General features: G+C 36.2%; 1 protein-coding gene across 3 annotated transcripts in view; it reads right to left on the reverse strand.

Moving 5' to 3' along the window:
- The window catches only part of sws (patatin like phospholipase domain containing sws), a 469,178-nt gene that overhangs the window by 280,609 nt on the left and 163,979 nt on the right, over window positions 1-24,590 (reverse strand). For 2 of the 3 annotated variants that reach the window (XM_090369180.1, XM_090369179.1), the window contains exons 12-13: window positions 13,750-13,899; window positions 7,742-7,894 (exon numbers count right to left, since the gene is read on the reverse strand). In XM_090369180.1, coding sequence (XP_090225306.1) covers window positions 7,742-7,894; window positions 13,750-13,899 — 303 coding nt within the window. The remainder of the gene's footprint in view (window positions 1-7,741; window positions 7,895-13,749; window positions 13,900-24,590) is intronic. The other variant, XM_090369181.1, reaches the window with a different exon arrangement.

Consider the following 24,590-nt stretch of genomic DNA (forward strand, 5'->3'; position numbering starts at 1 on the left):
ATGAACTAATGAGACTTGTAACAGAGAAAAAAATTGAATGGGATGCATACAAATTAACACGTGACACAGAAGCCTATGATAGCTACAAGTTGATCTGTAACCAAGTTACAAAGGAGGTTAGGCAGGCGAAGGCAGATTACGAGAAATCCTTGGCAAAAGATGCTAAGAAAAACAGCAAGGATTTCTTTACTTATATAAACTCTAAAAGGAAGGGGATGAATCTGATTGGTCCACTTGACATCGATCGTTCGACTGTTGATGATCCTGCTCAGATAGCAAACAAACTGAATGAGTATTTTGCATCTACATTCACATGTGAGGAATTATTAAGGTTTGAAAATGGCAGAAGGTTATCAAATTGTAGCAGGATACTTAACGATTTTGTAATAACTGAGAGCAAAGTGGAAGAGAAACTGTTGAAGTTAAACGTAAGAAAAGCACCTGGGATGGATGGGATCTATCCAGTTATATTAAAGGAGGCGGCAAAGCAACTAAGCAAACCCTTAGCCATAATTTTGAGAGCATCCTTGGACTCAGGGGAGGTTCCCACGGACTGGAGATGTGCAAATGTATCCCCAATTCACAAAGGGGGATCGAAGGGCGACAGGAGTAATTACAGACCAGTTAGTTTAACTTCTGTTCCGGGTAAAATAATGGAGTTGCTGGTTAAAGATGGATTGCAGGATCATCTAGACAAGACTGCAGCAATAATTCAGACACAGCATGGGTTTGTTAAGGGAAAGTCTTGTCTGACAAATTTGATAGGATATTATGATGTGGTTACAAAGGAACTGGATGCAAAAAATAATTTTGATATCACATATTTGGATTTCAGGAAAGCTTTTGACACTGTTGCGCATGGAAGACTATTGTACAAATTGGAGCAGAATGGTATTAAGGGTAAGTTGCTACAATGGATGAAAGGATGGTTAAGTGCGAGAAGACAGAGGGTGGTAATCAATGGGTGCTGCTCTTCGTGGACTAATGTTATTATTGGAGTTGCACAGGGTTCGGTGTTGGGTCCACTGTTGTTTTGTATATTTATCAATGATATTGATGAAGGTATATCAGGCTTAGTGTCGAAGTTTGCAGATGATACAAAGGTTGGCAGGGTTGTTAATGACAGTAATGGCAGTGTGCTACTGCAACAGTATCTAAATAATTTGGGCAGATGGGCTAAGAAGTGGCAACTGAAGTTTAACCTTGACAAATGCAAAGTACTGCATATGGGTAGAAGTAACCCCAGAGAAACGTACCAACTGTGTGGTACTACACTTAAGGTGGTAGAAAATGAAAGACCTGGGAGTAATTGTGCAGGCAGCTATGAAGTTTTCTGAGCAATGCAGACAGGCTGCCAGGGCAGGTCATGGGGTTTTTGTCAATGATATATAGGAATTTTGCTAGCAGGGATAAGGAGGTGATTATCCCTCTGTATAAGGCAATGGTCAGGCCACGCCTTGAGTACTGCATACAGGTCTGGAGGCCTCATTTTAGGAAGGATGTAGATTTACTTGAGCGTGTACAGAGAAGGGCAACAAGATTGGTAAGGGGAATGAAGGGATCCTCTTATCAAGAGAGGCTAAAGTTCTGCAAATTGCAGTGGCTGGAGACTAGGCACCTGCGTGGTGATTTGATTGAGGTGTATAAGGCCTTGAATGGGTTCAGCACGCTGAATTCTGATGGGATCCTTCCACTTGTTCAGATTACGAACCTAAGGGGGCATAAATTCAAATTAAGAAAAGACAGATGTAGATTAGATGTGCAGAAATTTGCCTTTAGCCAGAGGGTGGTTAATTGCTGGAACAAACTTCCATCTGTCGTTGTGAACGTTGATAGGTTGAATAAATTTAAGGAGGAACTGGACAGGCATTTGGAAGGAATGGTGTGATTTTTTTTTTTTTTTTTGGCTGATGCTGCATAAGCTCATACATTTGCTTTCTTGCATCACATGCCACTACTACTACTATCTAGAAACCTTCTATTTGATCAATGATTGGCAATATGGATTCCATCAGTGTGTGTTAATCCACTAGTGATATACTGGTAATTCTACCAATCTATTTACAAATTCAATGGAAAAGTTTTCAAAACTCAAGCAGTTTCTCTTGATATTTCAAAGACTATTGAGCATATTTGGCATAAAGGTCTTCTTAATAAGTTTCCATCTTATGGTTTGCCAACTGTAACTGGGTATGAAGTTTTCTCCTTGACCACTCAATATGGGTGATGGTAAGTGGCTCTATCTTCTAACTCCTCCACTAATGATGGCATGCCCCCAAATTCAGTTCTTTCTCCCACTCTTTTCTTGTTGTATTAATGACCTTCGATTGACTGGAAATCCTATCTGCAGTTTTACTGCTGATTGTACATTGCATTCTACCTCCCAGTTTGAGAAACCTGTCCCGAACAAACCACTTCAATTTCCCAAATATCCACTACCAATTCCTTAAATAATGATCTCCAGATAATTCTTCAGTGGGGGAAAGATAAATTAGTTAAATTAAACCCTTCAGAAATCTCAGTCCTGTCATATCCCACAAAAAAGATTGTTCTGCTCCTATGCTTATTTTTGACAACATTCAGATTTCTAGTCAAGATCATATATTTCTCTTAGGGATTATCCTGACTTCTAATCTCTATTGGCCTAAGCATATAAGCATTGCGATGGGTATTTATAAGAGCTTGAACAGGTTGGATGCTCTCAAAGGAATTAAACTGTTTGGGAGACCATAAAGATCTTAGCTGCCAACCTCAACACCAGAGATGCATTCAGGCATCAGGCAACACCGTCGTAACGCTCAAGGCAGAATGAGTTGGTCCCACAGGAAGCAGCTATTGTTGGCAACTATTGTTAGGGAAATGGGAAATATATTGTGCAATGAGGCTAGGTGGAACAGGACCAGAACATGTCTGCAAGGGCAAAAGCTGATGACGTTGTAAACCAGATATCTTTTAAGGGCAAAAAAGGTGATATTACTGTAAACATTGGCACTAATGACATTAAGAATAGGTGATCTGCTGACTTACTTAACAAGTATAGGGCAATGTTAAGAAAAAGTCATGAGTCAGGGTTCAATTTTTCTAGGTGACAGATGACTCATCAACCGGTGGAATATCACTACTTTGCTTATTGGATGCTTGAAGTGGTGGAACCCATGTTTAGTCTCCAGAGCTAAGTTACAATCAACCTTTTCCCATCTCTTCCATCATGCAGTATGAATGATGACTTTTGGGTTTATAATGAACATCATGGTGAGATCCAATCTTCCTTATGTTTTGAGGGTATTCGCAGAATAACCTCAAAACATTGGATTGCTCTAACATTGGATTGGATTGCCAATGGATTGGATCGCGCTAAAACAGTATTCGCAGGCCGGCCACTAGTTAGTTAGTACACCAGACCAAACCTATTGGTAACTCTTTAGGAGGCTTCCAGATCAGCTAGTGTATAATCTTGCTACCTCTACTCTGCCAGACAGTGACTGGAGGGAGTCCGAGTAGCGTGTATGTGGGGGGTGGGGGGGAATTGTCGAGGTCACATTATGTCAAGGATCTGGGTATGATATACCCAGATCCTTGATATAATGTCCAGTACCATATCTAAAAATTTCATTACTTCATACAGCATGTTCCCCCCCCCCAATTTTTTTACTATTGAATACACCATGAATTATCAATTTAATAGAGTAAGCTTATCTGCAAAAAGATCTAAACCTCCCAAACACTTCCCAGTTCATTTCACAAATATGTGGTCTCAATTCCAATCTAACCACCATTTCCACTTGCAGTCTGCCAAACCCCATGTACTTTTTCTGATAGAACCTCAGTTATCGGTTTATTCAATCACTGATCATCTCAGTTGCCCAAATTATTCGCTGTATGATTCCTCTCGCCTCAAAGGTGGTACTTGTGCATATGTCTGTTCCAATATTCCCTGTCAGAGACTTAGTATTTGGAATCTCCTCATTTCGATCTTCTCTGGCTTAAAATCTCTGAACCCCATTGTGTCAAATTCATCTCCCAACTCCAATAATTACTTGGAGCTCTTTGACTTCCTCTCTTTGCAACTTGACTTTCTCCGGTCCAACTTTCCTAACAGTGAGGTAATTTTTCTTGGTGATGTTAATGTTCACAATTCCAGCTGGCTTCCGTTTTCCAGTCAACCAACTAAGCTGGTAGAGATGCTGAGGCTTTTGCAATTAATAATGACCTTGCACAGATTGTTCATTTACCTACAAGAATACTGGACAATCCTAACCATGCAGCTAACATGGTTAGCTGCATGGTTAGGATTGTCCTAACCATGCTTGATCTTTTTCTCACAAACAACCCTTCTAAGTACATGGTCAAAGTGAGTGGTCCTTTAGGCATCTCAGATCACAACTAGGTGATTGTCTCTTCTCCAATGGAGCCTTTATCTCATGGCTATTCCCAACCTCATATTGTTCGGCATTACAAGAATGTAAAATGGGATGACCTGCAAGATTTCTTTTCTTCATTTCTTTGGTCAGATTACTGTTTTAAAACTTCTGATGTGCAGATTGTGTCAGTGAAATTATTCATGTACGAATGGAATCCCTTATTCCACACTCCACTTTAAAATCTCATCCTTTATCTAAACCTTGGTTTTCCAATAAATGTGCTGAGGCTCTTCAAGAGAAGAACGTTGCATATCGTAATTGGCTTGTTTCCAAATCCTCGGTTTCATTTTCTGCCTACACCAAAGCTCGCAAACAACTGAAATCAGTTATTAATAGTCCAAACTAGATTTTGAGCAGACTAAGAGTAGAAAACTTGCTTCTTGCCCTAATGGTAGCCAAGCATTCTAGTCTCTTGCCAAAGCTATTGGCCGCAACTTTTCCCCATCTCTGCTCCCACCTCTGCCAAAACCAGTTGGTTCTGTTGTCACTTCGGCCAAGGATAAAGCTGACCTGCTAGCATCCCATTTTTGTTCTAACTCCTGTATTAATGATCTTGGTAAAACACCCCCCCCTCCCACCATTTCCAACATGCTCCATTCAATGTCTCCTGTTGTCTTCCATCAAAAGGATGTCTGAAGGATTTTGACAAATCTTGATACTAAGAAAGCTCCAGGTCCTGATGATATTTCTCCACTTGTTCTCAAAACCTGTGCTCCTGAACTTACTCCTATTCTTTGCCGCCTTTTTTCACTTTCTTATTCCAAAGGCGTTTTTATTTCTGCTTGGAAATTTGCTCATATTCAGCCAGTCCCTAAAAAGGGTGACAAATCCCTCCCATCTAATTATTGTCCCATTGCAATTATTTCTACTCTTTCAAAATTAATGGAATGATCAATTAATTGCCAACTCTTAAACTACCTAGAAACCTTCCATCTGATCAACGATCGCCAGTATGGATTCCGTCAATGTCGATCCACTGGTGATATTCTGGCTTACGTTACCCATTTATGGACAAATTGAATGAAAAAGTTCGGGGAAACAAGCAGTTGCTCTTGACATCTCAAAGGCTTTCGATCATGTGTGGCATAAAGGTCTCCTAAACAAGATTCCATCTTATGGTTTGCCAACTGTTTTTTTGTAATTGGTTATCCAGTTTTCTCTCTGATCACTCACTGAGGGTAATGGTAGATGGCTCTGTCTTCTTACTTTTCCACTAATGCTGGTGTCCCCCAAAGTTCAGTTCTTTCTCCCACTCTTTTCCTCTTGTATATTAATGACCTTCTTCCATTGACTGGAAATCCAATAGTTTTGCCGATGATAGCACATTGCATTCCACTTTCCATTTTGAAACCTTACCCTGCTCAATCAGCTTCAACTTCTCGAATATCCGCTACCAATTCTTTAAATGCCGATCTCGAGGTAATTCTCCAGTGGGGCAAAGACAACGTAGTTGATTTCAATCCTACTAAAACTCAGTCTTGTCTTATATCATGCAAAAAGGATTCTTCTGCCCCTATGCTTATCTTTGGTGACACTCCAATTTCTAGGCAAAATGATATATCTCTTTTGGGGATTACCCTGACTTCTAATCTCTCTTGGCACAAACACATTACAAATATTGCTTCCTCTGCATCTAAAAAAAAAAAAAAAAAAAAAAAAAAAACTTTTGTTTTCTCTTTCGCTCTCGACGTTACTTTTCTTTCAAACAGCTGTTCACTCTGTACAAATTGCAAATCTGCCCTACCATGGAATATTATTCCCACATCTGGGGCGGTACCCCCAAGACCTCTCTCAGGCTTCTAGATTCCATTCAGAAGAGGGCAGTTAGGTTAATTAATGACTCCTCTCTAACAGCCTCTTCACTCGCTGTCTCATAGATATACTGTTTCTGCTACATGCCTTTTCTACAGATACTTCCATGGGCACTGTTCTTCTGAATTGTGCTTATATAATTCCCGATCTCTCTCTTTCAAAAGAGTCCAAACACGTGCAGCCCCCAGCCATTTACTGTCCGACTTCAAACTCACAGAACCAACTTTTCATCTTCCTCATTTATTCATTCAACTGCCGTTTTCTGGAACAACCTTTCTTCGTACATATTTCCTGAAAATTACAGTCTACAGAAGTTCAAGTCTAATGTCAACAAATATCTTCTTTTGTCTTCTCAACCTCCAACCCAAGCACAGTACCAAGTACTATAAGTTCTAATATCTCTCGTGTTTAGGGTTTTCATAAAAAAATAAAATAAAAAATTTTAAAAAAAAATTTGAAAGTGTCTGCAATTCTGCCCAGGCACAATAATAATGAGTATATGATGAGAGCCTTGTCAACCTCAGCCCTGGAGAGACTGTACAAGGCTCATGGGTTAAAATTTTTCTTAGCTGGATCTGTGCTTGATAACAGGAGAGAGAGTGCTTCCACAAGGGTAGGATACATTTAAATAGAAAGGTTGGAAGAATATTTGCTGATGCTATCAAGACAGCATTAGGTTGGTCTGAAATCATATTTCTGAATAATACGGCTGCATAACTGCACAGTTCAGAAAAAGATTGTTTCACAATAAATAGTGTAAATAAACATTTGCCACATGGGACTATACCTTTGTCACTCTAAAATACTACATCTATTTTTGCATTTCTTCCTAATAGTGAACTTAGCCTTATGTTCAATTTCTTGGTTTTTGCAATTGATTAATTACACTGCATTTCTCATCACTTGAAAACAAAAGCAAACATGTTATCTTTTATTTTCCATATATTGTAAAGATTTTACAACCTAGAAAACTTGTAATTGTCTTATTTTTCTTTGGAATTTTACTGAAATATATTGTTAATTAGCTTTGCATATTAGAGAGAACTGTTCTTCTATATTTCTATCCTAATTTGCAATATAGTGACAGCTAATTTAATGAAAATAAAATGTGGGACCTTTTAAAAATTAAATTTTAAAAAAAAAAGGTACCACACATTTAGAGCAGTTTTATTTTTATTTTTATGCAAAAAGAAAACTATGTTATTGCAAAAATATGGAAAAAACATTATGATGAGATGGAGAAGGGATAAAATTGAGTCAAAAGTGACAAGTTTTTTGTCTAAATCCAGCAAGTTGGGAGATATGGAAAAAGAGGAAAATTATGGTAAGAGAGGATATACTTATATTAGCAGTGGGGTTTTTTTTTGTTTTTTTTTTGCTGCTGTTGCCGCAAGAAAAGCCTAGCTTACATATATTTTATGGCCTAAGAGGAGACTAGTTAGATTAAAAATAAGAGACTAAAAATAAGAGGAGACTAAATAGATTAAAAATAAATATATTGCATTTACCTCATCCTTTTTGTCATTTGTTTTCTGTGACACATTCAGAGAACCATAAACAACATAAAAAAGTGCTATATCTTCTTGAGTATCTTCATGTGTCAGGCATGCCCCAGTTGGAAATTCCTTCACTACTACTTTTTCTGAAACTAGAGCTTCATCCTTAAACACCACAATACTTCCAATTAGAACAGAATTCAACATATATTCAAGCATCAATTAAATATGCACTGTATACATTTAATTATCAACTACTACTACTACTCATATTCTGGAAGCAACTTATAAATCATTCAATATTTTAAAAATATGTTAATTTAGTTATGATTATTATAGATATCTGGATAAGTATCATCTGATCATTAAAAATACAGTTTTTGTTTGTATGAAATAAATTTCTAAGATGTATACAGGGTTTTTAGAGATGCAACAACCATTTTCATCACATTTATTTTCTAAAATAATAACTATAAAATGTTGGATGAATGATGTCAAAAAGCAACACCTGGGAATTTTTATTCATATAAAAACATTTTGAATTTAGGATCCTTACACAAGATCAGAAAGTTTTTATGAGTATATCCAGTTAGTGTTTGTTCATTACTAATCTCCAAAACAATTTTAATTATCTTCTGTTTTTATTTTAGATGTTAAAGACATAATACAGGTGCAAATTGAAGTTTAGTACAGTTGAATCTTTTTTAAGTTTCTTTTGAATTAAATAGAACTATAAGAGCTAAAATTTTACAGCACAACAAAGAACAGAAAATCACTATCTCAGGTTCCAAGGATACCTGCATGTTCTCCTTGTCAAAGCAAGTATTACATACCTGCCAATTTTTAGAAATACGAATTTGCAAAACTTTTAATACAAATCCACCTTTCTGCTGGAATGAATGGGAATAGAATTCAAAAATATTTCTTCCAAATTAATAATTAATGCATATCATAAATGCCATGTGAAAAATGAATGTAATAGTACTTTATTTACTCATTTAATTACATAGTATTATCTTTCAGGATTTTTTTTTTTTTAAATCAGATGGGAGATTGGACTTATTTTTTAATTTACAAAGTATTGAGCGATTGGTAGGAAAACATTAACATCTGTGAACATACTCAAATTACTTAATGGGCCTACTTACAAACCAAGCAATGAAATTATAAAATATTAAAAGATACTATAAAATTTCTTCAGCATAATCAAATATGTTTACTTATTAAAAATATATGCAAAATAAAAGATGTGCTGCTGGACCTACTAACTTGACTTCAAAAATACAGAACCAAAAAGGTTCTCCAGGAAAACTGCAATAACACAGTACAGACTTTTAATAAAAGTTTGTGCCAACAAGGGGATGTTTTATCTGGCCTGTGGATCTGTTTCACTCTAAATATTACCTATAAATATTGAAAAAACTTGACAGAAATGTGTATTTATAAAAAAAAAAAACAGCACAGAATTCAAAAATCCATGGAAAAGGAAACTATTCATAAAATCATAGATGAGATGATGCACACATTGCATTACATTTTAACTGCATTCATTATTAAATAAAGCTTCTCAGCTTTATTTAATAATGAAAAAAAAAAAAAAAAAAATTCCTAGCATTTACTAAAACTTCACTGTATGACTTTCAAGTAATGGGCAGAGATGAGAAAAGATTTATGTAGCAGAATATCTCATGAAGGAAAGGGTGCAAGAATCAAAGCTAGTGTTCCAGAGTTGTAGAAATGTTTCTGTAGGAGGAAATGATGTCATGGAGGTGGTGCTATGGAATTGGAATTGGGCCACCACATTGCCTGGATTTATAGAACATATGCTGAAAAATTTAGTGTTGGTCTGAATTTTTTTTTAATCAATTGATGCTTGAATATCTTGCAGCAACCAATAACATTTTAATTTATATAGACAAAAATAGCTTTTCATTAGAAACACTCCCCCCAACTGTGACTTCAAGCATGGCATCTGACTTCTGCTGCCAGTTAGCACATGGTCTCTATATGAGGGTAGACCTAGAAAGGATAGGAAAATATTCCTAGAAAGGAAAGTATTCTGGTAAGTAAAGGAACAAGCAGTGTGAGATCAATAATAATCACAAAAGCCTTGGCATCTCAACCAGCTCAGTCCATGTAACTAAAAAACTGAAGCCAACTGGAATTTGCTTCAGTTTTGTAGTTACCAGACCAAGATAGTTTATTCTCTGGTTAGACAAAGACTAGTTTGTTTTTCACTTTTTTTATAGTTTCTCTAGTTACAGGACTGAAAGTTGGCTTTCAAAGAAAGGAAGTCAATGAGTTCTGTGCAATTAGTGGAGATGGAAAAACAACACAGGTAACAAATAAATTTCACAGAATGGGACAGAGATTTTAACTCAGAGGAGATTCCAAATTAGGAAGTCTCTTACAAGGAATATCATACCAGACATATGCACAAGCAGCATTTTTGAAGTGAAAAGAATTATAGAGAAAATAGTTAAGGCAAGTGAGATGAGCAGCAGTTGAAGCAACCAATAATTGAGACCATAAGAAAAAGTACGTGGGGCTTGGCAGACAATAGGTGGAAATGGACATCACTGAATTTGGAACTGAGACCATGTATATTTGTGAAATAATTTTCTGGGAGGTTTAGATCTTTCCGCAGATAAGTTTGTTCTATTAGTTAAACAATTCATGTAATTCATGTAAATTAAAGTGGACAGGGGAATCTGTTATATGAATTAATGATATTTTTGGATATGGTGTACACACAGCAAGGATATACACAGCTCCTTGACATAGCATGGCCTAATTTTAGTTTGACCATTCATGATGTATTCAGTATGTAAAATAAAAGTACAGGGGAGAGGTGGTTTTTGTTTTTTACTGGTTTGGTTTTTGTTTTTTACTTTTTAATGGTTTTTTTTTTTTTTTTTAGGAGCATTAGCAACTAAGGCCGTATTGCTCCGGGAATATGCGGTGGTCATTCCCCGACCTTTCCGCATCCTCCGTATTTGGTGGTATGGGCTCGAACCCCGGTTTAATCAAGAAGCGTGTGCTACGCACTGCTGCTCCTTCCCACCTGGCTACGGAGGCACCTGCATAGCTGTTTAGAAGAAGTGCAACACCAAGAGTGAAAGAGAGAAAAACTTGTTTTTCAGATGCAGAGGAAGCAATATTTGTGATGTGCTTATGCCAAGAGAGATTAGAAATCAGGGTAATCCCTAATAGAGATATGTGATCTTGTATAGAAAAATCAGTGTCACCAGAGGTAAGCACAACAGAAGAACTTTGCAAGAAATAAGATAGGGCTGAGTTTTAGAGGGATAAAGTTAACCAAGTTTTCTTCACCCCACTAGAGAATAACCTGGAGACCAGCATTTAAGGAATTGGTAGTGGATATTCAAGAATTTGAAGACTGTTTGTGCAGGGCAAAGTTTCTCAAACTGAAAGATGGAATGCAATGTGCCATTATCAGGAAAACTATGGATAGGATTTACAGTCAATGGAAGCAGGTCATTAATATACAAGAGGAAAAGAGTGGGAGAAAGAACTGAACCTTGGGGAGCACCAGCATTAGTAGAAAATTATTGAAATTTTTGGATATAGTGTACACACCAAGGACATACCCAGTCCCTTAAAATAACATGGCTTCAGAATGAAGGGAATGTATGCACACCCCCACACCCTGCATACACCCCATTCAGACTTTCTCCAGCCATGAGCTGACAGAGTAGAGTCAGCAATAAGCTCAGTCTGGTAGCTATCTAATAGCAGCAGGCTGGCAAACACCATTTTAGAGCTTGGTCGTCAAAAATTTAAGGAATATTGGATTTCACCATGATGTCCATCATAACTTCAAAAGACATCACTTATACTGCATGATGGAAGAGATGGGGTTTTTGGAGCTCTGCTGTTGAGAATAAACATGGGTTTCACTACTTGAAGCCTCCAATAATAAAACTGGTAGTGTTGCACTAGATGAATCATCTATTATTGCCTGTGGACACAGAGAGGTGGAATTTTGCCAAGTGATGTGGATGCCACACACTAACTCCTGCTTATGCTGGAGTTAGTGTGGAATAACACCCGAGTGTTAAGTCCAGTGTATAGGTGCAATGTTTCCAATCTTGCACACGGAAGCACACCAAAAGTTATTAACATCCCACCAATGTGAATCTGTAAGCAAAGGATTTGGTTTTCAGATTCAGTTTTCACAGAAAAACTGGTTTTCACCAAAATTTAATCCGTTTGCCTGACAAATGCGAGCCAAATTTCCATCAGCATTTTAGATTCCTAGGTAGCAAGCTTCAGCCTGTGACAAGCCTCAGGGTCACCAAATATGTATATATACAATACATTGTTTTAAAAAGCAAATATCCCAAAATATAAATACGCCCTCTTTATGTATTTATTACAATTATACAATAAAATTATAATTAATTACAATAATTTTATTGTATGATTATAATTACCTAATTAATTACAATTATACAATAAAACAACATTGTATAATTGTTTTATTGTGATAGCTCTTGAAGGGATAACTCTTGTTTTAGACAGTTTCTACATATTTACTTAAGTACAGGGCATTGTTGGCAAAAAGCTGCGAGTTAGAGTTAAATTTGAAAGTATCTGCAATTCTGCCTAGACACAACAGGAGGGAGCATATGATGAGAACCATGTGGAACAATTCTGCCCTGGAGAGATTGTGCAAGACTCGTGGGGTAGGATTTTTTACAGCATGGTCTGTGCTTTTTAACAAGAGTGACTGCTTCTACAGGGATGGGACACAATTAAATAGAAAGGGTATAAAGATTATTTGATGCTGTTGAGGCAGTGTTAAGTGAGTTGCAAAACAGCTAGCTTGGGAGAAACAGTAATAGATTAACAATAGCCACAGAGAGAGAGAGAGAGATAAAAGTGATTCTTGCACTGATTCTATTGGAACAAGCAGCAGCCTAGAAAGCAATGTGCTTGGGATTTCAAGAATGCTGGGAATCATTATGGAACAAATAAATAGATGCACTGCCTTAGATTTAATATACTTCTTAACTAAGAGCATAACCCCTCCATCTCTCCTGTACTGTCTGTTCTTTCTGTATATATTGCATGCCCCATTTTCAAATTCAGCATCACTTATGTCTGAGTAACACTGTCTCTTCTATCTGTACAATGTCTGCATTTGAAGACTTAATCAGTACTTCATATTCATTAAGTTTATTAACAATGCTGCTGGCATTAGTGTTCGTGCAAGTATACATTCACATGTTCTTACTCTTAGTTACCCTAACACAGCCCATGTATTGATGTGTTACATGATGACTAACAGCAAGGCCTGAAATGCTTGACACTTGGCTTTCCGGGTCGTTGCATTTTCAATAGAATGCAGTGCAGGAATCACCTTTGCCTGTGTCTCTGGTTAATCTATTAGTCTGTATATCCACCAAGCTAGCAGTTTTCCAACCCACCTATCACTGCCTCAATAGCGCAATGTTTAACGGTAACTGGTTTCATCACAGCAGTCTTTTCAAATTCCAACTCTACCTTGCATTTCAAGTATTCTGATATCAAATTAATGAGAATATATTGTATAACCTATGAAACTAATAAATACTTTAATGCATATTTATATAAGCATTAAATTTATTTTTAGATTTAAAAAAAAAAAAACCAAGCTTCAATCAATGCAGATAAATAGTTTGACAATCTTAATGGGAACACTGAAGTTTAAGTTTAGAAAATTCTCCCACACACAATTCACATCTGTTATAGTTATCAACTGTGGATAAACTGAGTTAAGAAACACTTTTTCTGAGTTAAGAAAAAATTAAACATATAAGTTTAATTTGAAGATTTTGTATTTATCCCAGATGAACATTATTAGTTTGCAAAGAAATACTGGGGTTGTACTTGAGTAATAAAGACCTTGTATAAATGTATAAAATGGCAAAATTAGCTTAAATACCATTTGGAAAATGTCAGATTAACAAATGAATCACTTTAAGAAGTTAAAAATGAATTTAAAATAATACTACCTCAATTCCAAGTTGATGCACAAATCCCTCAACTGCTAATTTCATATAATCTTGAGGATCAATACTTTGCAGTTTGTCCTCATGCAAAAACAGTCCTGAGCGCCTTTTTCGAATTTTTGAATGATCAATCTGAAGGTGATTAGGTGGCATCTTAAAAAGAAGGTAATTCCAAAATAAATCAAATTTAGCATAAAAATTAACTTGGAAGACAGTCAAAAACATAAGCAGTTAAGAACTTAGAGAAACTAGAAAAAGTCCAGTATCAAAATAATGCCCAAAATTTATGCCCGAATTTTTTTGATTTAGACAGTTTTACCCTGGCAATAAATTGACCCTGGCAAATCTCGGAACGATGTTGTTTTGAAGGCAATATTTTAGAAAAGAAATATGGTAACTTTGGGCCGAGTATCTTAGTGTTAATTTAATGCAGTTTTGCTCCAAGCTGTTCAAAAAAATCCCCCATAATTGTGTGTATCAATAGGTTACACCTGGAGTAAAAGGAAGTGAATGAAATAGTCAATGAGTTTAAAAAATGAATTAGACAGTGCATAATTGATATTGAATTTGGACTTCGTAATGTTCCACAAAAAGATTTATTTATTCAACAAGTTAACCAAGTGGTGTATAACATAAAAGAAACGCGACTTCCTAAATTGAATATACATGACAGTTCAGCTTTACGTGAACTTCAGGAAAATAAAGACATTATTATACACAGGGCAGATAAAGGAGATATAGTGGTAATACTCAATAAACCTGATTATATTAATAAGTTAGATTCAGTTGTTTCAGATACCTCCACTTATCTTGAAGTTGACCCAGCACTATTTACCAATTTGGTCAATCAATACAATAAAATGTTAACCATGTATCAAAAAAACAACTACATTACTATGGCTCAGTTAAAGGAATTGAAGGCCAGAACATACAATATTCCAGCACTTTTCGATCATGTAAAATTACACAAGACCGGATTTCCTATTCGACCTATTGTTTCCTACACAAACTCTGCATTTTCGTCCTTGGCCACACATGTATATAGCATTATAAAACCCTTTAGACAGGCGATACAATTTGGGATTAAGAATTACGATACATTATTTAATGCCCTTAAAGACTGTAGACTTGGCGACAATGACAATTATTCTCACTAGATGTTACCTCATTATATATGAATGTAAACGTTGAATACACATTAGATATTATTTGGGATATGTTAAATAATAACTCTATACCAATTAATTATATGAAGCTTCCTATTAAGAAAATTTTTCACTTGATTAAACTGTTAGTTGATGCCAACTATATCATCTTTCGAGACAAAGTGTAAAAACAAATTTTTGGTTTGCCAATGGGATTGAGCCTGAGCAGCTTAATATCAGAGATCTATCAAATAATGTGCTCAAGGATTGAGAACATACATTTGACACCTTTTCAACCCCGTATCACATACTATGGGAGGTATTTAGATGATGTTCTACTTATTACTGATAGAGTACTATCCAAGACATTTTACATTCATTTAATAATATTCATTCTAAACTCAAATTTACATTGGAAAGGGAGGATATGGATACAAAGTCATTAAATTTCATGCTTACTCGGGATTCGAATAAAATCCAATTTAACATCTATCGAAAACCTACAAACACCAGTAATGCTTCTACATTATAACAGCTATCACCTGTTCACCTACAAAAGATCGATTATCTTTAATCAATTTCTAAATGCCTATAAATATTCAACGACGGAATCTGCTTTGGGCTCAGAAATACAAATATTAACCAGCAGATTCTTAAACAGGGGTCATCTCCTTGCTACAATAAACCGAATTAGGGTACAAGCTAAGGATAGGATACAAAATACTACACCAACCAACAATAGTAATATCAAAAAATACTTTATTTCTGTCCATATGTTGAACAGTAGCACAAACAGCTTAACAGATTCTTTAAAGATACCAAATTTAAAATTGTGGCCAGGTCAATATGGAAATTATACACTATATTGAACAATTCCTCATTCGCAACACAAATTAATGATCTGGTATACATTTCTTGCAGTGATTGCGACTCAACTTATCAAGGTTTGACGCGTTTTCCTCTGCATATTAATCAACATGCAGCCTCAGAATTAGCCCTTCATGCCGTTAACGAAAAACACTTTTATTTAACGAGGCTTTTACGCGCATGAGCGAAGACAAATAATCCCTATTTAAGTAAAGGAAGGAAAATAGTTTTGCAATTTTTGTGTTAAATTCTTTTAATTAATTTTATTTTTAATTGCATTAAATTGATTTTTAATTATTTGTTACTCTAAGGTAAGATTTTCGATTTTTTCGTTTTAATTTCTGGAGAGCATTGTACGGAAGTGTTCTACGTACTATATTGAGGTAAACTCTTATTATTTTACAAATATTGTTATCAACGTAGAACATATTGAGCATTATAGCTCTGGTTCATACTATATAAGTTATTTTTGTATCTTCATTACACCAATTAATTTTTCCTTAACATGTTTTTGAGAACATTCAGCAAAAATATAAACTTGACATCAGAAAATGTGGAAGTTACCTATCTTTCATCCTTTCAGGATAATACAGATATGAAATTACAATGAATCCCAACTCTGAAAACAATTAAGATTTTTTTATTCAGTGTTTCCATTTTTTACCTATCTGAAATAGCATGATGGTAGTTTCCACATTTCTCAATGTGATGTCATAAGATGAGTACTTAAATTGCATGCAAACCAGTTGTGTATACAACATTCTCATGTACTTTACATATAAAAAAACTACTTTCTATAATACAGAACAGAACCAAAGTATGTCACTAAAGTGTGAAAAATTGATGATTTTACTAAAATTTCATTTCAATTCTTAAGGAAATTAGAGCACTTATAGTTATTCACATGTGGCAAAACTAATGGAAAAGTAAAAATAAACTGAGGATTTTGTCTTGAAATAGTCATGCTGGACACACAATAAGGTTAGTCAAAATGTTACTGAGTCTGCAATTCTAACCAGCTCTCCTGATTAACAGATTATGACAGCATTCTGATTAACTAACTTAAGGGAGACTTATTGGCAGATGGTAAATTTTTCTCAGCATCATCTGCTATAGTTAGGAATTTATTTCAGCAGAGAAAGTGCAAGGGTCTTTGCTAATATCATACAGGAGCCCCAGGGGCTATATTGGGATAATAAGCTTGTACGCTATATTTGGTTTGCTTGAACAATTTTAAAACTAAATTTTGTAGTTTATATTTTGCTCATTAACCACTCAGATAGCTGCCTTTACTTCCTCATAGTCTGTAGCAAACAGACAGGGGTTATTCCCCTGTCTAGCAAAAAAAAAAAAAAAGAGCAATTTCAGTGGATATGTACGGAACATTTGTTTGAAGCATTTTGACCCCTGAGAGTAGTGCCCCTGGGTTCTACAACCTGTTTAATTTGGGGAGTGGTTGTTTTCATAGCTTAGAATAGTTTTCTGGCTTTTTAGTTTTCATTTAAATTGGAAGTTATCATTGGCCTTGATTCTTTGACCTTGCACATTTTCATATTATATCATAGTTGTAAATATTGTATATAGTATAGTTACTTATCTTGTTTGATTTGCAACTTTTAGTTGTAAATAGTTCTCATTTTATTTATACAAATTACTAATCGTGTTTGGAATTTCAAGTGAAGATAATCCTGAAAGGCTCATTCAAGAATCAAAAACTGCTGTCAGTCACATTCAATGTAAAGTATGATGAAAGGGATGAAATTAATGAAGAAATATTTTCACAGATCGAAGAGTTAACTGAAATTGAAGTTTTTACTAGCAAAAGCATACCAAGGACTTCTGTGAAGGGAAGGTCATCATTGCTTTCTAGTCTCACACAAGGGACAAGTTTTAGTGTTTTTAGAGTGCTTGTGATGCAAAAGTCAGTGAAACATTATGACAAAGAAGAATAGAATGAGCAAGTCCTCTCAAAAAGGAAAGAATGTTAGAGTTGCAAATAAAAGAAAATGTAAAGACAATGACATAATTGAAAATTCTGAGCATGAAGGTTTCAGGCACATAAAAGAAATAAGTCAATTGAGAAATTACTTATTTGATGTAAACAGTAAAATTTCAATGACAGCTATGAGAACTATTATGGAACTATGGGATGTGTTAGAAACAAAAGCAATGGATGTCTATATGGAGAACTCATTATTAAAAGATAGACTAAAAAAATGAGAGCATATAACTTCTGATAAGATCTATACATGTGCAGTAAAGGACACAAGCATTTCTGATAGTAGTCCATCAAGAGTTATGGTAATAAGAGCTACAAGTAATAAGTATATATCTAGTGAGGGAGGTAAGATGAATTTTAAAATCAGTGAGACCTATATTAAGCAGTGTGAAAGTTTAAAATATTTGTACAATTAGAGATAAAGGAGTACTTGTTGAGGCTGAAAGTGACAATGACATTTCCCAGATTAGGAAATGTTCTGGGTTTGGTATACTCAGTGCTGAGGAAAATAATGCCAAAAGCCTTTACCTATTTAAACTCAAGAAGGAAAGGGATGAATCAGATTGGTCCAATGGAAATTGATGGTTCAACAGTTGAGGATCCTGCTCAGGTGGCTAACAATCTAAATGAGTATTTTCCATCTACATTCACGCATGAGGAGTTATTCAGGAAGGAGAATGACGTAGGTAAAGTAAACATTGGCAGTGAGCTAGATGATTTTGTAATAACTGAGAGGAAAGTGGAGGAGAGATTGTTGAGGATAAACATAAAAAAGGCACCTGGGGTGGATGGGATCTATCCAGCTATATTAAAGGAGGCAGCAAAGGAAGTAAGCAAACCCCTAGCCATAATTATGAGAGCTTCTTTGGACTCAGGGGAGGTACCCATAGACTGGAGATGTGCAAATGTAACCCCAATTCACAAAGGAGGATCAAAGGCTGACACAAGTAATTATAGACCTGTTAGTTTAACTTCTGTTCCAGGTAAATTAATGGAGGCACTGGTTAAAGAAGCACTGCAGAATCATCTAGACAAGAATTCAGTTATAGCTCAGACGCAGCATGGTTTTGTTAAGGGCAGGTCTTGCCTGACCAATTTGATTGGATACTATGATGTAGTCACAAAAGAACTGGATGCAGGAAATAACTTTGATATTATATATTTGGATCTTAGAAAGGCTTTTGATACTGTTGCACATGGAACACTGCTGCACAAATTGGAGCAGTGTGGCATTGGAGGCAAATTGCTGCTATGGATAAGGGGATGGTTGAGTGGCAGAAGACAGAGAGTGGTAATCAATGAACACTGCTCAACGTGGACTAATGATATTAGTGGAGTTCCTCAGGGTTCAGTGTTGGGTCCGTTGTTGTTTTCGGTGTTTATGAATGATATTGATGATGGTATATCAAGTTTAATGTCCAAGTTTGCAGATGATACAAAGGTTGGCAGGGTTGTTAAGGACACTACTGACGCTATGTGCTGCAACAGGATCTGGAAAGGTTGAACAGATGGGCTGAGAGGTGGCAAATGAAGTTTAACATTGACAAATGTAAAGTAATACATATGGGAAACAGTAACCACAGAGCAACGTATCAACTCTGCGGTACTACACTGACAGTGGTGGAGAATGAAAAGGACCTGGGGGTAATTGTGCAGGCAGATATGAAGTTCTCTGAGCAGTGCAGACGAGCTGCAAGAGTAGCTCATGGTGTCTTGTCAATGATATACAGGAATTTTTCTAGCAGGGATAAGGAGGTGATTATTCCCTTGTATAAGGCAATGGTTAGGCCACATCTTGAGTACTGTATACAGGTCTGGAGGCCTCATTTCAAGAAGGATGTAGAGCTGCTGGAACGGGTACAGAGAAGGGCAACAAGATTAGTGAATGGAACAAAGGGTTGCTCTTACGAAGAAAGGCTTAAGTTTTGCAAATTACAGAGTCTGGAGACTAGGCACCAGTGAGGTGATCTGATAGAGGTGTATAAGGCTTTGAATGGTTTGAGCATGCTCAATGCCAATGGGATTCTTCATCTTGCTCAGAATAATCATCTCAGAGGGCATAAATTCAAATTGAGGAAGGACGGATGTCAGATAGATGTGCGGAAATTTGCCTTTGGCCAGCGGGTGGTTGGTTGGTTGGTGGAACCGACTTCCATCACTTGTTGTTGAAGTTGACAGCCTAAACAAATTTAAGGATCAACTGGACAGGTATTTCGAACGAACAGAGGGGTGAAATGGGAGTGGTGTGTTTTTTTTGTTTTTTTTTGGCTGATGCTGAATAAGCTTGCTTTCTTGCGTCATATGCCTCTACTAATGCTAATGCTAAAAGTAGTAGTCTACAATGTAGAGAAAGACTTACAACAAGAGGACTTTGAGGCAGTTATAGTTGAAGAATTTTAAGGACAGTAACTTAACAGAACAAGAAATTAAAGATAATGTACAGATTGTGTTGATAAAGAAATCTAAACAGGTTATACAATCAACTGGATTTTAGAAGTTAAACCTTTAGTTTGGAAAGTTTTTAAAAACAGGAAAAGGTTATATATTAATTGGTCATCTTGTAAATTTAAAGAAATCTTCACTGTGATGTGCAACATTACAAGTATTTGAATTTAGGACATGTGACTAAGTATTGTAGAAGTGATGCCATTTGTAATTACCATGCTGTTATTGTTATTATTTGGTTTTTTTAGGAGCATTAGCAACTAAGGCCATATTGCTCCGGGGATATGCGGTGGTCATTTCCTGACCTCTCCACATCCGCCGTATTTGGTGGCTCATGGGGTCAAACCCCAGTCTAATCAAGAAGCATGTGCTACACACTGCTGCTCCTGCCCACCTGGCTACGGAGGCGCCTACCATGCTAGTGTTGGTCATTCATATAAGGATTGTAGAATTAAAAATGGAAATCCAAATTGTTACAATTATAAAAGTAAGAAACTGCAACTCATACTGCTATGGATTGGAACTGCCCCAAGTATGTTAAGGCCTTGGAAATTTGCAAAAGAAAAATAAATTATTGTTAGAAATTTAAAAATAATTCAGCTGTATGCACAAAGGGCTAAGAGTATTGCACTACAATTAAATAATGTTATGGAGAAAGAGAATATAAATATTCTCTGTTTCAGGAACCATATACTGTGGGAAATTGGGTAGAGGCTATCCACAAAAATATAGAGTAATAAGTGAAGAAGTTTAGCCAAAAAGCAGCAATTTTATTTATAGTTTCTTCACTTCTTATAATTTATAGCAAAATTATAAGTTTTTTTTTTTTTTTTTTTTTTTGGTAGTTGTTGGCACATAGGCTTCTGTGGCCATAATGCACCTCCCAAGGTTTTTGCAGTACTTTGATCCAAGCCCGAGGCGGGAATCGAACCCACGATCTTTGGGTTGCTAGGCAGGCACTTTGCCCACCCGGCTAGCCCAGTTGGCATTATAAGAAGTGAATAATTTGTTGTTACAAAGGTTGTAAATTTATGTAATGAGTATATTTGCTGTTGTCAAGTTATTGGTTGGTTTGGCATTACATATTTAATAATATTATATTGTCAATATGCTGATGAAATAGTAATGTATTCATAGAAAGTTTGTGAAGTAGTGGTGTCCTGCAACATTGTAACTGCATTAGATTCCAATGCTAATTCCCTTTTCTGGGGTGGGGAGAGCTCTAATGATAGAGTAATTTTGAAAGAGTTTCTCTCTACTTCTGGATTGGGTGTTGTCAATGTGCTGGGACATCCTCCCGATTATTCTACAATAAATGGACAGTCCTATAAAGATTTGACTTTATGTAGTATGTCAATTTTTAACAAGGTTAAGAATTGAAAAGTGGTTGAAGATCTGACTACCAGTGATCACAATGGCGTCACTTTTAAGATTAGTGATTTGGAACATGAGAGACTGGTGTTGATCGTTATATAACTAAGACAGTTAAGTGTGATAAGTCTGATGTAATGTTTATGAGATATGTTGATATAATAGATTGAGACAGTTTAAATGCTTCTCAATTTGTTGAAAAATTACAAAAAATAATAAAAAGGTGTGTGATAGTTGTATGGCTAAAATGAAAGCAGTTGCTCGTCCGGTGTTTTGGTGGAATCTTAATTTAAAGAAATTAAGGAAACAGGTTATTGCCTCAAGAAGACTGTTACAATGAAATAGGAGAATAGGTAATTTACAGTTAGTGAATAAAGATGCATTAAAAAAAAAAAAAAAAAAAAGTGTGTCATCAATAAATATGACTAAACAGTTTTCTTTGAAGGAGTATGTGGCTGTGCGAGGTTCAAAAGATTCATGGAATATTTTCAAAATTATAATTGAAAAAATATAGATTTGGTAATGTTACTGCCACAGTTCGCAATGTAAACTCGGCATACTATAGGATGGCATGATTCAGTTACTAAGACTGTGAGCAAACTTTTCCCACAGGACGATAGTGAACAGAATAGTCAAATTTAGCAAAGATATAACAAAGTCAAAATGAAAATGTCAGTAATGGTAGAATAGAATGCTTATTTACATCTGTTGAATTTGCAGAAGTGGTGGACCATGCTAAGGAAGGTAAATCACCTGGTCTAGATATGATAGTTGTAGTGCTTAAAAGAACGTATAGATTGAAGCCTATGTTATATTTAAAAATGTATAATAATTGTTTGGCTGAAGCTGTCTTTCCCCAAATATGGAAGATTGCCCAGATGAAATTGATTATAAAGAGCCCTGATCAACCAGCTAGTGAATCTGGATCACACTATCCAGTTTGTCAAAACAGCTCTATTGTCTGTTTTAGCAAAAGTCTATGAAAGGCTATGTACTGGCCGATTAATGATAAGTTATGAAGAGAGAAAAATATGTCCTCGGAAAACCAATATGGAATAATACTGAGGATGCTATTTACAGGTTAAGGCATTGTGTTGAAAAATATTCTGGGTGGTACATTTTGGGAATCTTTCTAGATTTTAAAGGTGCATTTGACATACTCTGGTAGGGAGGCATCCTTGCTTATATTAGGTAGGCTCAATGTACAGATAACTTGTATTCAGTGTTAAGTTATTTTTCAAATAGAAATATAGTTATTAAAACCAAATACACTGAGATAACTTGTATAGTAAGCAGAGGATGTCCTCAAGGCTCAGTGATTGCCCCTTCACATGGAACATAGTAATGGATGACTTTCTAAAAAAACAGTATCCTAATGTTGAGTTTATAGCCTATGCTGATGATCTGGCTGTCTTGGGTCTATGGAAATTCAAGATCTGAAATAAAATTACATGCCAATGAAATATTAGGAAAGTTAATAGACTGGAGTAGGATGTATAAACTTGAAATAGCTTATAAGAAAACAGTCCATATATTGCTTAAAGGATGGCTGAGTATGAATAGAAATCTGGTCGTTAAAGCATAAGGAATATCCCTGTGTTATGTTAAGGTCATTATGCACTTGGGTCTATCTGTACCTAGAAGAGCACATGTTCTTTAAAGAGCATGTAAAGTTAACATTAAGATAAGATCGTTGTAAGCTAAACTCAAAAGAATTATAAGAGTTGACTGGGGTATAAAGGGAAGATCAATAAATCTTCTATATGATTGTTTATTTATCTCCATAGTCACATATACTTCTGGAGCTTAGCTGCATAGAGTAGATAAGAGTGTTATTCAAAAACATCTAAATCAAGTGCAGAGATCTCTTCTAGGCACAACTCAAGCTGGTCAGACAGCATCAACAGAAGCACTACAGGTGCTTGCAGGGAGATTGTCTGTGCATTTATTAATTGCCCTTTCTGGTATGATGTATTTAACAAAAAAAAAAAATATCTATCACTGTATTAGGAATAACATCTTGTCCTGATACAAGTCGATTGTACACAAGAAATGATTTAAAGATAGAGAAGAAAAGGATATTAACTGAATTATATGCTTTATGGTAACATAGATGGGGCAAAGGTATTAAGAGTGATCACTGAATCATGACCACCCCTATGAAAACTGAATGTGACCCATTGACCACGAGAGGTACAAGAGTGGGGAGTTAGTCTACCTACACAGAATAGATAAGGTGTCAGTGGTTCAGTAAGTAGTAAAATTCCGAGCAAGATGGGTAAAAGGAAGGATTTATCGGACTTTGATAAAGGACAGATTATGGGTGCTCGAAGAGCTGGTGCGTCGATTTCCCAAATGGCTGAACTGGTGGGGTGTTCAAGAGCCGCTGTAGTTAAAGTGTACCATGACTGGCGTCAAAATGGTTAAACAATGACCCGAAGGCAAAACTGCAAAGGTCAGCGAAAGGTTGAAGTTAGAGGTGAGTGCCAGGTCCGACAACTTGTACAGGTGCAGCACTGCAGAAGAGTTGACTACCCAATACAACATGGGCCAACCCGGAACAATATCTGGCATGACCATGCATCGTGCGCGCACACGCGCACACACACACACACACACACACACACACACACACACACACACGGGCTATACCAGCAGACAACCCCTACGGCATCCTCTCCTAACCAAGGTTCATCGGTGTAAAAGACTCGCCTGGTGCAAACAGCATGCAAATTGGATGTTAGAAGACTGGAAGAAGGTGTGCTGGTCGGATGAGTCATGTTATTTACTCCACACCTTGGATGGCAACAATAACATGAGGCTCTTGATCCATCATGCATGGTATCAAAAGTACAGGCCAGTGGAGGTGGTTGCATGGTGTGGGGCATGTTTCACTGGCAGGAACTTGGATCCTTGGTGCATGTGGAACAACATATCAGTGGTCTCCGCTATCATCAACTGCTTGCTGACTGTGTACACTCTGCTATGTTACACTTTTTCCCGAATGGTGATGGTGT

The sequence above is a fragment of the Mastigoproctus giganteus genome, chromosome 3 (assembly GCF_048544385.1).
Source record: "Mastigoproctus giganteus isolate SK-2022 chromosome 3, ASM4854438v1, whole genome shotgun sequence".
Classification (NCBI taxonomy): domain Eukaryota; kingdom Metazoa; phylum Arthropoda; class Arachnida; order Uropygi; family Thelyphonidae; genus Mastigoproctus; species Mastigoproctus giganteus.